At 44.3% G+C, this 14,632-nt stretch overlaps 1 protein-coding gene and 1 long non-coding RNA gene across 4 annotated transcripts in view; one reads left to right on the top strand and one right to left on the bottom strand.

Moving 5' to 3' along the window:
* LOC126988642 (PH-interacting protein-like) overlaps positions 1 to 1,270 on the bottom strand; it is a 47,288-nt gene extending 46,018 nt beyond the window's left edge. For all 3 annotated transcript variants that reach the window (XM_050847010.1, XM_050847013.1, XM_050847009.1), the window contains exons 1-4: positions 1,034 to 1,270; positions 871 to 929; positions 758 to 787; positions 12 to 71 (exon numbers count right to left, since the gene is read on the bottom strand). In XM_050847010.1, coding sequence (XP_050702967.1) covers positions 12 to 71; positions 758 to 787; positions 871 to 929; positions 1,034 to 1,106 — 222 coding nt within the window. In that variant the 5' untranslated portion in view covers positions 1,107 to 1,270. The remainder of the gene's footprint in view (positions 1 to 11; positions 72 to 757; positions 788 to 870; positions 930 to 1,033) is intronic.
* Positions 745 to 13,604, top strand: LOC126988970 (uncharacterized). The gene is made up of 3 exons (XR_007742700.1): positions 745 to 808; positions 8,300 to 8,417; positions 12,422 to 13,604. It is a non-coding gene; the product is annotated as an uncharacterized LOC126988970 (long non-coding RNA).
* Positions 13,605 to 14,632: the final 1,028 nt, after the last annotated feature.

The following is a 14,632-nucleotide window of genomic DNA, read 5'->3' on the forward strand; positions in this document are numbered from 1 at the left end:
GCCGTACTTACCCACTGTTCAAAGGTCTTGGTGTGGACATTTCCCTGCCAGTCATACCTCTTGGGGAGAAGCTGAAGTCGTTTTAATAAGAAACTCGTATTAGAACTGTTGCAAGGAGGGAGGAAATGACCGGGCATGGGGGAGTACCCGTCACCCCGTCACCCTAACCCCTGAACCTCCCTCCCATACCCCATATCACCCTGCCAACCCATGTAAATTTTGACAGTTTAAAACACTAATGGGCTACTTAGCGAGTGGCATGATGGAGGTGACTGAATGAGCGTTACATGGTGTGGTAGGAAATATTAAACCGAAGACTTAGAGAGGCAAATTAGTGTTAAATTATTAATAGTTGGGTATTGAGGTTCCCATGACAACGGTGGCAATGGGCGGGAAATATGTGTACCCTGACCCCGCCCAGCTTCCACTTTGACAGAAATCACACTCGAGGACCAGAAATCAATTTACAGAACACATAGACACAATTCCACCTTGTCAAATGGATGATAGACTCCCCCAATGCCCATAAATACCCTCCCCAGCCCGGACATTTCACATACTAATATATAACACTATAAACACATAAAACCACAGGGGGAAAAAACATTAAAAACCCTATTTATGGGTTTTAAAGCATGTGGCTGGGGTGGTAACGGGGGGCGCCCTTCGAGGAGGTTGCTGGAGTGCCCCGCCTTGCCCCGCCTTGCCCCGCCCCGCCCCGCCCCGCCGTCCACGTGGTCTTAGGCTGTGGTCTCACCTGGTGGAGCAGCAACTCTCGTCTCAGCACCTGGAACACAGCACATCACAGGTCAGCCCCCTTCAGCACCTCAATAAGCCCCCTACACAGCCTCCCCCAGCAACCATACTCACCTGGGTTGCTTGGTTGCAGGGCCCCGCCGAGAGGAACCGGACGATCAGGAAATATAACTCTGGGAAAAGGAAAATAAGGGAAAATAGATGAACACGCCTCACCTCGGACACCATCCCCCCCGTCTGTTTCCCAGGGTTTCCTTCCTCGTTTTAAGGCGCTCACCTATCTCCACGTTGCCGCTGGGGTGCTTAGGGTGACGTATGGGGGTCCGAGGTGTGTTGGGTGCAGGGTCCATAGCCAGAGTATAAGGGAAAATCGGGTCCTCGGCCCAAAAACTCAGCGAGAAGGTCCTCCCGCAGCCTGCATGACGGCCGCCGCCCGCCCCAACGTCACGGCTCTCCGCCACACAAAGTAGTGCTCTGAGGGGTTACCAGGTCTCAGCGGCTGTCTATTTTACGTTTTCTTACTCCTCTTCTTCCCTTGGCCTCTCCTGGTTAGGGTCCCCCACCGGTGATCATCTCCATCTCCGAGGAATCGCGCTTTCTCTGGCATGCTAACAACTTCACCCCCCCCGCCATGTCATCCCCCCCTAGAATACCCATGACCGTTAATTATCTCCTATGGGTCTTCCTTTTTTAATTTTCCTTTTTCCTGGTAGTCCTGTTTCGCCTGGCCACCGGTGATCATCTCCATCTCCGAGGAATCGCTTTCTCTGGCACGCTAACAACTTCACCCCCCCCCCATGTCATCCCCCCCTAGAATACCCATGACCGTTAATTCTCTCCTATGGGTCTTCCTTTTTTGATTTTCCGTTTTCCTGGCAGTCCTGTTTCGCCTGGCTATACCGTTGATCATCTGTTTGCATCTCTTCTTTCCTCTGAATCGAATGCTAACAACTTCACCCCCCCCCCGCCATGTCATCCCCCCCTAGAATACCCATGACCGTTAATTATCTCCTATGGGTCTTCCTTTTTTAATTTTCCTTTTTCCTGGCAGTCCTGTTTCGCCTGGCTACCGTTGATCATCTGTTTGCATCTCTTCTTTCCTCTGAATCGCATGCTAACAACTTCACCCCCCCCGCCATGTCATCCCCCCCTAGAATACCCATGACCGTTAATTCTCTCCTATGGGTCTTCCTTTTTTGATTTTCCGTTTTCCTGGCAGTCTTGTTTCGCCTGGCTACCGTTGATCATCTGTTTGCATCTCTTCTTTCCTCTGAAGCGCTTTCTCTGGCATGCTAACAACTTCCACCCCCCATATGTCATCCCCCCCTAGAATACCCATGACCGTTAATTATCTCCTATGGGTCTTCCTTTTTTAATTTTCCGTTTTCCTGGCAGTCCTGTTTCGCCTGGCTACCGTTGATCATCTGTTTGCATCTCTTCTTTCCTCTGAATCGCTTTCTCTGGCACGCTAACCACTTCCCCCCCCCCATGTCATCCCCCCCTAGAATACCCATGACCGTTAATTATCTCCTATGGGTCTTCCTTTTTTGATTTTCCGTTTTCCTGGCAGTCTTGTTTCGCCTGGCTACCGTTGATCATCTGTTTGCATCTCTTCTTTCCTCTGAATCGCTTTCTCTGGCACGCTAACAACTTCCACCCCCCCGCCATGTCATCCCCCCCTAGAATACCCATGACCGTTAATTCTCTCCTATGGGTCTTCCTTTTTTTATTTTCCGTTTTCCTGGCAGTCTTGTTTCGCCTGGCTACCGGTGATCATCTCCATCTCCGAGGAATCGCGCTTTCTCTGGCATGCTAACAACTTCACCCCCCCCGCCATGTCATCCCCCCCTAGAATACCCATGACCGTTGATTATCTCCTATCGGTCTTCCTTTTTTGATTTTCCGTTTTCCTGGCAGTCCTGTTTCGCCTGGCTACCGGTGATCATCTGTTTGCATCTCTTCTTTCCTCTGAATCGCATGCTAACAACTTCACCCCCCCCCCATGTCATCCCCCCCTAGAATACCCATGACCGTTAATTTTCTCCTATGGGTCTTCCTTTTTTGATTTTCTGTTTTCCTGGCAGTCCTGTTTCGCCTGGCTACCGTTGATCATCTGTTTCCATCTCTTCTTTCCCCTGAGGACCTATATTCTCAAACGCTTCGCCGCTCACACCCTCCCATTTGACGGTTTTTGAAGGGGTATTGGCCATTTCCAGAGGTACATTTATGACCCTGGTGGTAGTTTGACCCCTCTTATGTACCTTAAACGTGAAAAACACCCATGGAAACCCGATTAAACTCCATTTCAGCTGAGAATACCGAACTGAATCTCTTTCTCTGTCACGCCAACCAGTACACCACCCGCATGTCATCCCTCCCTCGATGTCCATGAACCTTCTCTCCTAGGCCTCCCTCTTTTGATTTTCCTTTTTCCTGGCAGCTTCATCTCCAGCATCCTTTTTCAGATACCTTCTCCTATAGGCCTTCCTCTTTGAATTTTCCTTTTTCCTGGCAGCTCCATCTCCAGCATCCTTTTTCAGATACCTTCTTCTAGGCCTTCCTCTTTGAATTTTCCTTTTTCCTGGCAGCTCCATCTCCAGCATCCTTTTTCAGATACCTTTTCCTAGGCCTCCCTCTTTTGATTTTCCTTTTTCCTGGCAGCTTCATCTCCACCATCCTTTATCAGATACCTTTTCCTAGGCCTTCCTCTTTTGATTTTCCTTTTTCCTGGCAGCTCCATCTCCAGCCTCCTTTTCCCGATACCTTTTCCTAGGCCTCCCTCTTTTGATTTTCCTTTTTCCTGGCAGCTTCATCTCCAGCATCCTTTTTTCAGATACCTTTTCCTAGGCCTTCCTCTTTTGAATTTTCCTTTTTCCTGGCAGCTCCATCTCCACCATCCTTTTTCAGATACCTTTTCCTAGGCCTCCCTCTTTTGATTTTCCTTTTTCCTGGCAGCTTCATCTCCAGCATCCTTTTTCAGATACCTTCTCCTAGGCCTTCCTCTTTGAATTTTCCTTTTTCCTGGCAGCTCCATCTCCACCATCCTTTTTCAGATACCTTCTTCTAGGCCTTCCTCTTTGAATTTTCCTTTTTCCTGGCAGCTCCATCTCCAGCATTCTTTTCCCGATACCTTCTTCTCGGCCTTCCTCTTTTGATTTTCCTTTTTCCTGGCAGCTCCATCTCCAGCATCCTTTTTCAGATACCTTCTTCTAGGCCTTCCTCTTTTGATTTTCCTTTTTCCTGGCAGCTCCATCTCCAGCATATCCTTTTTCAGATACCTTCTCCTAGGCCTTCCTCTTTGAATTTTCCTTTTTCCTGGCAGCTCCATCTCCAGCATCCTTTTTCAGATACCTTCTTCTAGGCCTTCCTCTTTTGAATTTTCCTTTTTCCTGGCAGCTCCATCTCCACCATCCTTTTTCAGATACCTTCTCCTATAGGCCTTCCTCTTTTGATTTTCCTTTTTCCTGGCAGCTTCATCTCCCAGCATCCTTTTTCAGATACCTTTTCCTAGGCCTTCCTCTTTTGATTTTCCTTTTTCCTGGCAGCTCCATCTCCAGCATCCTTTTTCAGATACCTTCTCCTAGGCCTTCCTCTTTGAATTTTCCTTTTTCCTGGCAGCTCCATCTCCAGCATCCTTTTTCAGATACCTTCTCCTAGGCCTTCCTCTTTTGATTTTCCTTTTTCCTGGCAGCTCCATCTCCAGCATCCTTTTTCAGATACCTTCTCCTAGGCCTTCCTCTTTGAATTTTCCTTTTTCCTGGCAGCTCCATCTCCAGCATCCTTTTCCCGATACCTTCTCCTAGGCCTTCCTCTTTGAATTTTCCTTTTTCCTGGCAGCTCCATCTCCAGCATCCTTTTCCCGATACCTTCTTCTAGGCCTTCCTCTTTTGATTTTCCTTTTTCCTGGCAGCTCCATCTCCAGCATCCTTTTTCAGATACCTTCTCCTAGGCCTTCCTCTTTGAATTTTCCTTTTTCCTGGCAGCTCCATCTCCAGCATCCTTTTTCAGATACCTTCTCCTAGGCCTTCCTCTTTTGATTTTCCTTTTTCCTGGCAGCTCCATCTCCAGCATATCCTTTTTCAGATACCTTTTCCTAGGCCTTCCTCTTTTGATTTTCCTTTTTCCTGGCAGCTCCATCTCCCAGCATCCTTTTTCAGATACCTTCTTCTAGGCCTTCCTCTTTGAATTTTCCTTTTTCCTGGCAGCACCATCTCCCAGCATATCCTTTTTCAGATACCTTCTTCTAGGCCTTCCTCTTTTGAATTTTCCTTTTTCCTGGCAGCTCCATCTCCAGCATCCTTTTTCAGATACCTTCTTCTAGGCCTTCCTCTTTTGAATTTCCTTTTTCCTGGCAGCTTCATCTCCAGCATCCTTTTTCAGATACCTTCTAGGCCTTCCTCTTTTGATTTTCCTTTTTCCTGGCAGCTCCATCTCCAGCATATCCTTTTTCAGATACCTTCTCCTAGGCCTTCCTCTTTTGAATTTCCTTTTTCCTGGCAGCTCCATCTCCCAGCATCCTTTTTTTCCGAGATATACATACTACTGAACATCGCACATAGGCCTGTATTCATATAAACGTCTACATCATTGTGTCTACATGAAAAGGTCTCGTATGATATTATGTCGGAATTTTCATGGGTAATGTGGAGCCTTGTGATAGTTTTACATAATTGCTTCTAATTGCGCCATGAGAATTTATTAACCCTTTTATAAGCTTTTGTCATTTGAAAATAGTCGAAATGAGAGATTGCATGACTGATTGATTGTTTTATTGTTGCAAGTAAACAACAAAGGCGAAGGGAGAGATCGATCGAGGGGTTTTAACAATACGGTAAAGTTGTTTAGTTGCTTTATGTATGATTGTATCCGGATTTTCATTGTGTCACTTTTTTGTTAAGAAAGTTTATTTACCTCCGTGGGGTAGCTAGCTATCTTGTATTTTCGTTTTCACTTAGCTGAATGACTGCATGGCTATTTGAACCCATGATCGAGTTATCTGTTATTATAATTATTATTTATCCCCGACTTTGCATAGGCCTATACGCGTAGGCAATACAAATGGATAGGCTACAATCTAACTTGCTTATACTTGGCTTATTTTGTGGCTCGATCGGCCTGCTAGCTATAACCACTGACCGGATAAAGCAGTAAATTATAGTCAAATTACAAAAGTAACCTATATAGCTATAGATTCAATACCAATAAATAGATTTTTCATTACCAAATCTGACTCGGAATGAGTAAATATAACTATATAGCCTATAATCTCTCTCTCTCTCTCTCTCTCTCTCTCTCTCTCTCTCTCTCTCTCTCTCTCTCTCTCTCTCTCTCTCTCTCTCTCTCTCTCTAGGCCTAATGGCAAACCCGGTGCTAACCCTGCAGTACGTGTATGCCAACTCTTATATTTGCGAAGCTGTTATAAACAACTAAAATCAATACGAAAGCTAAAACTAACGTCCTACTCCTCTTTTTTACAGTAAAGGATCGAGGCAGCTCCAGAGAGAGAGAGAGAGAGAGAGAGAGAGAGAGAGAGAGAAAAAAGTCCGCTAGCGCCGCCCAGCAGAGGACCACTGTAATGGATTAGCCGAAAAAAAGATGAAGGGTCGATTCGGTGGATGCATGTAGGCCTATATACAGATCCCCTCTTGATAATAGGCAGGAGGAAACACACTAACGAAGGTTGTTCCAAAGTTTAGCAACGCCCTTTAAGTATGTGTGTGTGTGTGTGTGTGTGTGTGTGTGTGTAAGTAAATATTTATCGCTATTAATAAATACATATGTAGAGAATTACAGTTTAACATAATTTCAGCGACAGTCTGTATAGCCGTACCTAGCTCGTGACAGAGATGTAAATTTATATAGATGTTTTATTCCACCTTTAATTAACACATAACATTAAATTTGACATAAAATACAACCTAACAATATATACATTCCTTAGTGAGTAGTTTACTATATGCAAAAGTATATGGCTGCTAGGGGTTCTGTATAACTACGTAGTAATTTTTTTTTTCTCTTAAATTTTGGGAGACTGCAACTTATATAGATACTTGTCTTGAGTAGTCCTTTTATATTCAGTGGCAAGCTGTTAAAGAGTTTAGGGGCAGTGCATAGTATACAATTGATATATAAAGATATGTTCTAAACTGGACAAGTAATATCTACGTTAATTATTGGTTCTAGTCAAATTTAAATATCTTATTATCTGAAAAAATTGAAAACATTTTATAAATCAGCAATAATGAGTAGTTATGTATTAAATCAAATTTCAAAGTCTCCATTAAAGAAAAATATCGGACACAGAATCAAACTTACCTAAGAAAAAAAAAACCATCTGACAACTCTCTTACGTGATTTGGCAATCCTGTTTAGGAAAAAAAAGAAAGTTTCGTTTAGTCGGCGCAACATCTGTGGTCATATGCCGGAGAGAGACAGAAGGGGAAGGCATTATAGGAAAAGTTGGAAAGTTTCGTTTAGTCGGCGCAACATCTGTGGTCATATGCCGGAGAGAGACAGAAGGGGAAGGCATTATAGGAGAAGGGAACAGTTGGAAAGTTTGGTTTAGTCGGCGCAACATCTGTGGTCATATGCCGGAGAGAGACAGAAGGGGAAGGAAATATAGGAGAAGGGAACAGACCCCAGGAGACGGGACACAACCCCCGATTAATACCTGGTACCCATTCACTGCTGGGTGGACAGGGGCGTAGGGTATCGGAAAAGGAAAAGTTGGAAAGTTTCGTTTGGTCGGCGCAACATCTGTGGTCATATGCCGGAGAGACAGAAAGGGGAAGGAATTATAGGAGAAGGGAACAGACCCCAGGAGACGGGACACAACCCCCGATTAATACCTGGTACACTGCTGGGTGGACAGGGGCCCAAATTTTTCCACCCCGCCCGGGAATCGAACCCGGGCTCTCTCGATTGTGAGGCGAGTGTGCTAACCACTGCACCACGAAGCCCCCTATCTTGTCTAGGAATGATGGCCGTGTGCTGGCCCATATTGGTAAGCCTAGTAAATATGTTAGGTAAGGGCAGGATAATGTATAATAAATAGCTATTAATCAGAGCATTTGTTGTGAGTTTATCCCGAATATTGTACATTATGTAATACTGCCCGATTGCTAATGAATGCTGCTCAATTGCTGGACGAATGGAGAACGACTTTTAATTAACAAGGTATATGCGCCGCTCTCTCTCTCTCTCTCTCTCTCTCTCTCTCTCTCTCTCTCTCTCAGACAGACAGAGAGAGAGAGAGAGAGAGAGAGAGAGAGAGAGAGAGAGAGAGAGAGAGAGAGAGAGAGAGAGAGAGAGAGAGAGAGTATTTTCTCTCGTTTACAAATAAATAAAACAACAAGAATGATCATCTACATTTCTATTACCAAAAGTGTCATTTATTGTATTGAAGTATAATTGTTACAAGTCCCAGAGAAACACGCACAGGTAATTAACGATAATTGAAGAATATTTCAAGTTTTTGGGCGACACCAGATGTACGGCAACTCTGAATATACCTGATTGATTGATTGAATGTTTATTGTTGCAGGTAAACAACAAGGGAGAAGGGAGGACCATGCCATCCCAACCCCCAGGCAGGACAGAGTGTGATTATACAACTATTAATACATGTGTAGGCAGCACCATGAAACTAAAAAGATACAATGGTAAGCAGGAAAGCACAACAAGGGACTACATTAGCGTTTTACATTTAGCGTAACCTGTTTTTGGGGTCGTGATCTGTAGAGTCCCTTATAGAGTCCCGACTACCTAAGATTTGGACGCCTTTATTGGGCCTGTTTTTGCCGTGCTTTTCAAACGCTATCACACGCTCTCGTACTGAAAACAGGACCAATAATGACGTCCAAATCTTAGGCTGTCGGGTCTCTATCTATCAATGGACTCAACAGATCACGACCCAGAAACAGGTTATGCTAATTGGAAAAGGCTATGTTGAGCAAGTAGCACCATGATTTGCAAATTGATGACAGTTTTTATGTTTTTTAAGTTTCAATTTCAACTCTCTTATATATCTTTTTACATTTGGTTTAGGTGGCAAAGTTTAAATGGTAAAGTATAAAATAATTGGAACTTTTTGGAACTTGCCTTTTTATTTTGCTCTATTTTACCTGCTTCTAACAATTACACCGATCTCTCTCTCTCTCTCTCTCTCTAAGTTGACTGATTAGTATTCATTCATACACACACTGGTAATATTTCTGAGGTGTTTGATTCACTTATATTTGAGTGAAATTCTATTTTGATAAAGTCACACATTCGTGTCACTAGTAAAAATGAAACTAGTAATTAATGTAAGTTTTGCCATGAAATATATACAAATAGATAAATATGAAAGCTCACGAAGTCATAATAAGTGACATCACCTGCTTTGCGCAGTAAAAAATATGCTATTTAAGGTATCTGATACACGCAAAATGGCGTGCGCGCTGCCTCGGGCCTCAGGGCTGCAGACTCAACGTTGCCAGATTGTCGTACTCAGCCGCTTATATTTTCCGACTTCCTACCCCTAAACTGTCTTCTGGGCTCCAATAACGAAACCAATTTATAGTTATCGTTAAAAGAGTTGGATTCTGAGGTTTCTTGGCAACAGTAAGGCGTCAGAAACCGGTAAATACTATACATGTAGTACCCTCTCGAGTTTCGCGCTCGTTTCGTTCCGAAGGTATAGCGCTAAACTTGAGGTATTGAAAACCCTGAAAAAGCGCTTATATGTTCCGACCCGTGGAGATCTTTTTTTTTTTTACATGTGGGCTATGGCGCCGGTAGACTATCCATCTGGGCCTGATGGTGGGCCCCAAGCCCGTCATGGCGCAGGCAACTGTTTATAGTGGCGCCATTATAATTGGCTCATGCTGCCCCTCGGAGCTCACATTTTTTCCTCCTTTACTCCCTTGCTATCTCAAAATACGTAACTTGGAAAAAGGAAGAAAGCAGAAAGAGAGAACGGGTCGTTTTAAAGCCACAGATGAAGCCTTACGATTGGCTGAGCTCTGAAAACACGCTTGTGATTCGCTGGGAGTCCGATGACGTCATCACCGGCGTTCACCCGGTCAGCGGCCTCACTGCCTTGGGGCAGTGTCACACTGGCCGTTTTCCTCTAACCGTTGTGGCTACTGGCAACGCCCGTGCGCCCATCCGGGAGCGAGTTGTCGGTTGTCCGTAACCTGGTTACGGGCACTGGGTCTTTTTCTTCCCACCGCGTTGGCGGCAGCTAGGGCAACCGGCAACTCCAACTTTTCCGGGTGTGTGTCACACATGGCCAAGGTTGGTTGCCCGTATCCACATCCACAACATAAACGAAGTACCTGCCCTGGATCGACATGGCGTTGTCTGCTTAAGTAAGGACTTGTTGCTGCAGTTAAATGGAAAGAAGAAGGTGTGGGTGTGGCGTTCTCATTGTCACCACTGCGCGTGAGCGGCCAACCCACCCATCGTGACTCCGACCACATAAACACGTGGATCGAGTAACAACACACACACACACACACACACACACACGCCAGACTCACCATGAACCATGGCAGATGTTTCTTACAAACAAAAATGGCTTCGCCATTTCCTAGAGTGTGTTAGAACTTATTTGGTGAGTGGTTCATACAAACCAAACATACCCAATGGCAAGAAGAGAGCAGTGTTAAAGACGACTGCTCTCTTCTTGCCAGGAGCCAGGAGGTTTGGTTCATGTGATCGAGCCACTCACCAAATATGTACTCCCTAACACACTCAAGAAATGGTGAAGTCGTTTCTGTTTGTCAGAAACATCTGCAATGGTTCTTAATGAGTCTGGTGTGTGTGTGTGTGTGCGTGTGTGTTGTTATTCGATCCATGTGTTTATCTGGTTGAGTCAAGATGGGTGGGTTGGCCACGCACGTGCAGTGGTGACAATGAGAACTGGCACGGAGGAACCACAGGCACGCCACACCCACAACTGTTTTTTCCTTTCATTTAACTGCAGCAACAAGTCCATAATTAACTTGGGTAATGGCAGCACAAGCCACGACATCCCTTACTTTAGCAGACGACGCCATGTCGATACAGGGCATGTACGTGCTTTAAGGGGCATCACACTGGGCAAAATTTCCGTGGACCTTCAGTCAAACCACGATTTCCGCTGGCGTGGTTCTCATTTCCGTGGTTTTCTGACGTGTCCACGATCTTACGTAGCTACGGTAGATTTCACCGAAGGACGACGCTATTACTCACCATCATCATCATCATCAGCAATAACAAGAAAAGAGAAAAGAGGATGCTACACCCAACTGTCCCCATACATTCGCTCAGCTATGAGTGTTGTTGCCTGGACCAAGGCCTCCGAGGTCACTTTGAGATAATACGGGACATGCCTTTGTTTTCTAGACGTATAGTTCTTGCAACGGCTGCATCACTTCACTGCCCTTCTCTCTTCTTGCAAGCCATTGCCGCCTCCACATTCTTTTCTATTTCCGTTGCTTGTACGAATTGAGTGTCACTTTGAGTGAAAACGGGGGTGCAAACAGTGACGTCAGGCGTCAGCCATATTTTTTTGTTGTTAGAATGTGTCGGTCAAGACCACCTTTGCCAGATTGTCGTACTCAGAGCTTAGTATTTACCGGTTTCTGACGCCTAACTATTGCCAAGAAACATCAGGAATTAATTATTTTAACAATAATTATAAGTGAATCTCCTTATTGGGGTCCACGAGACAGTTTTTGGGTCGGAAGTCGGTAAATATAAGAGGCTGAGTACGACAATCTGGCAACGTTGGCAAGACCACGGAGCGCGGGCGTTAATGTGTCCACGTAGGCAAAAATCGACGATATATGACTGAAGATCCACGGAAAATTTGCCCAGTGTAATAGCCCCTTAACATTGTGGATGTGGATACAGGCAACCGACCTTGGCCGTGTGTGACGCACACCAGGAAATGTTGAAGTTGCCGGTTGCCCAAGGTGGCGCCAACGCGGCGGAAGAAAAAAGCCCTGTGTGGATAGCCGTGAATTCGCTCCCGGTTGGGGTACGGGCATTGCCCGTACCCCAACGGTTGGACGAAAACGGCCATTGTGACACCGCCTTAAGGCAGTGATGACGTCATCGGACTCCTAGCGAATCACAAGCGTGTTTTCAGAACTGTCAGCCAATCGTAAGGCAGCCGCCTTCAACTGTGACTTCAAAACGACCCGTTCTCTCTCTCTCTCTCTCTCTCTCTTGTCATAGCCACAATGTTTGGAGGAAAACGTCCAGTGTGATATTACCTTTAAAGGTAGCGTGCGTGACGCCGATGGTAAGTAGACGTGACCCGTACGTGTCAATGCAGCGCGAAACTCGGGGTGATAATGCGCGAAAGTCGGGATGGTAAGAATTTAGGACTAACCGCAAAACTCATGGATCGCGAAACTCGGATAGCGCGAAACTCGAGAGGGTACTGTACTGAGTACGATAATCTGGCAACAGTTGGTATACGTATTTTCATATTATTGTTCTGTTGTTTATTCAATGTTCTGTTCAAGAAAAAAGAATATTCATAATTTTAGTTAGTTTTTGGTTATAAGGATTCTTTATGAAATACAATTGTAACATTACCGCCTTTAACTTAGGAAACGTACTGAATCCTGGATCGGGTCTGGTGATGTGAGGTTCGCCTATTATCTATTGTTTTGGTTTTCACTGACAGCAATCATGGGACGCTCAAGCTGACTGAAATCAAAGAGGAAAGATGTGATGAAGAATTCTCGTCTCAGATGGAGAAATGTACAGTCCGACCAGATACCTCTTCAGGCAAGTCCCAGCTGTGAATCACTCAGAATGATTGATTGATTGATAGTTTATTGTTGCAGGTAAACAACAAGGGAGAAGGGAGGAACATGCCATCCCAACCCCCAGGCAGGACAGAGTGCAGACACGAGTGTGGAACGGAAAAATAATCTAGTTAGTGACAGCGAGCTGGAAAAACTTAGTAAGCTAATAAATGTGGAACGGAGGTGAAATTGAAAAAGAAAAGACTGCAAAAATGAATGGAAATATGCAGTGGTGGGATTCCATTTTTTTAACCCCTTCACTACGGCTGGGCCAAAACAGTGCCCCGTTCCGTATCCGAGATCGCCGTGCACGCCAAATTTCAAATGTCGCTATTGAATATAACAAGTTTTCAGCCATAAACTCAACACAATCATCATGTATAATATATGAAAACATGCAGAATTAAATGGTGCACATAAAGAAACATAGATTAATTGATAATGTTGAGATGTAAGCATAAATAAAGAGATAAAATAACTTGTATATTGGCTAAAGTGAGCCTGGATCCAGTATGAGAGTCCTCGGATATGGTACGGGGCACGCAAGGACGCAGTATACGTGTTCTCGTGTTGAAGGGGTTAATAACAGGTTTTCTCTATGAGGGATTTACAAAAATAAGTTATAAGCCAAAGGTGTTCATGGGGGAAAAATTGAGAACCCCTGATTTAAGCGAACGGTAACAACCGGTTCTCAGGATTAAAGAAATTTCAAGAACAGGTTTTTGCGAACTGGTGTGAATCGGTTGAATCCCATCACTGGAAATATCCCTTCCAAGGAGTAAAAGACATGCCAGGCTGAAAAGGATGAGGGATATGGGGGAGGGAAATTTTGAGGAAATGCAGGGTGACTAATGAAGGCATGAACATTTTCCACTTTTCTTTATATTTTTATTTGCACACAAAAAAAAGAATGCATAGTGTACTTGACAAAATTCTGAAGAAATCATTACAGGTGCAAAGAGACAGTAGGATTATTATTCCTACGTAAAATTCCTATGTAAAACCTTTAATCACCATTTTCTCAAAACGTGAATTTCAGTAAAGTACTTCCATCTAACTGGATTTCAGTAAAGTACTTCCATCTAACTGGATATTTCTCATCACCAGTTATATTATTTCTTACTCTTTACATTTTTCATTTGGTGGGACACAAAGGAAGATTTTAATCTTATAAAATACAAATTTTTGTTGATTTTGTGTAAAATAGATGCTATTGAAAGTAGCTTCTTAAATAAAATGATATTGCCCCGGGGCAGATTCAGAGAGCACTTACATTGATGAAACTCCAAGATACATCGCTCCGCACTTCCGTCGGGATTCAGAAAACAGAAAAAGGATTAACTCGGGTGTAAGTTACGCCAGCCTCGGAGGTGTAACTCTTGCATCCTTTCTTCAATTTTCAATGAAATGCTTCATATATAATGTTTCCCGATAAGGAAATATGAGTTTATGAGTCAATAAAGCAAAATCCTTCCTTAACCCGGTAGCAGCGACGGGCCAAATTTGTGGCTTTACCTTGTAACAGCGATGGGCCAAATTTCTGCCATGCATAAACTGATCACATATGCGTTGATATATATTATGAAATGGTTTGCGTGAGTGATGATTCTTTCTCATTATTTTGCTTAGAGGGACCTTTGACCTAAACTAACGTAACCTAACAACCTAACCTAACCTAGCCTAACCTAACCTAACAAACATGACCCCCGCAGCTACCGGGTTAAAAGCGATATGTTACAGCGGGGATGGAATATATGTTGTAGAGTTCACTATGGCCGTCAGCCGTCAGGTCCGCCAACGGCTGAAGAAGAGGAGGAAGACTGGTGTTCTTCTTCTTCTTCTTTCAACCTGTACTGTTTTGAAATGCTTCTTAAGTCCTTCTTGGTTATTTAGACTCAAATACTTAACTCTACACACTAAGATACCTCACTCTGCTCTGAGCTCTAGTTTTCCGTACACTTTGCCTACATGGTGTTTGAGCCGCGTTTTCGCCGTCAACATTTATCAACATCCATAAAAAAACAAAATGGCGGAAGCAAGAGATATCGAAGATCTGTCTGACACTGCAATCCCCTCACGTTCACGAC

Source organism: Eriocheir sinensis, chromosome 6, assembly GCF_024679095.1.
Source record: "Eriocheir sinensis breed Jianghai 21 chromosome 6, ASM2467909v1, whole genome shotgun sequence".
In the NCBI taxonomy this organism is placed as follows: domain Eukaryota; kingdom Metazoa; phylum Arthropoda; class Malacostraca; order Decapoda; family Varunidae; genus Eriocheir; species Eriocheir sinensis.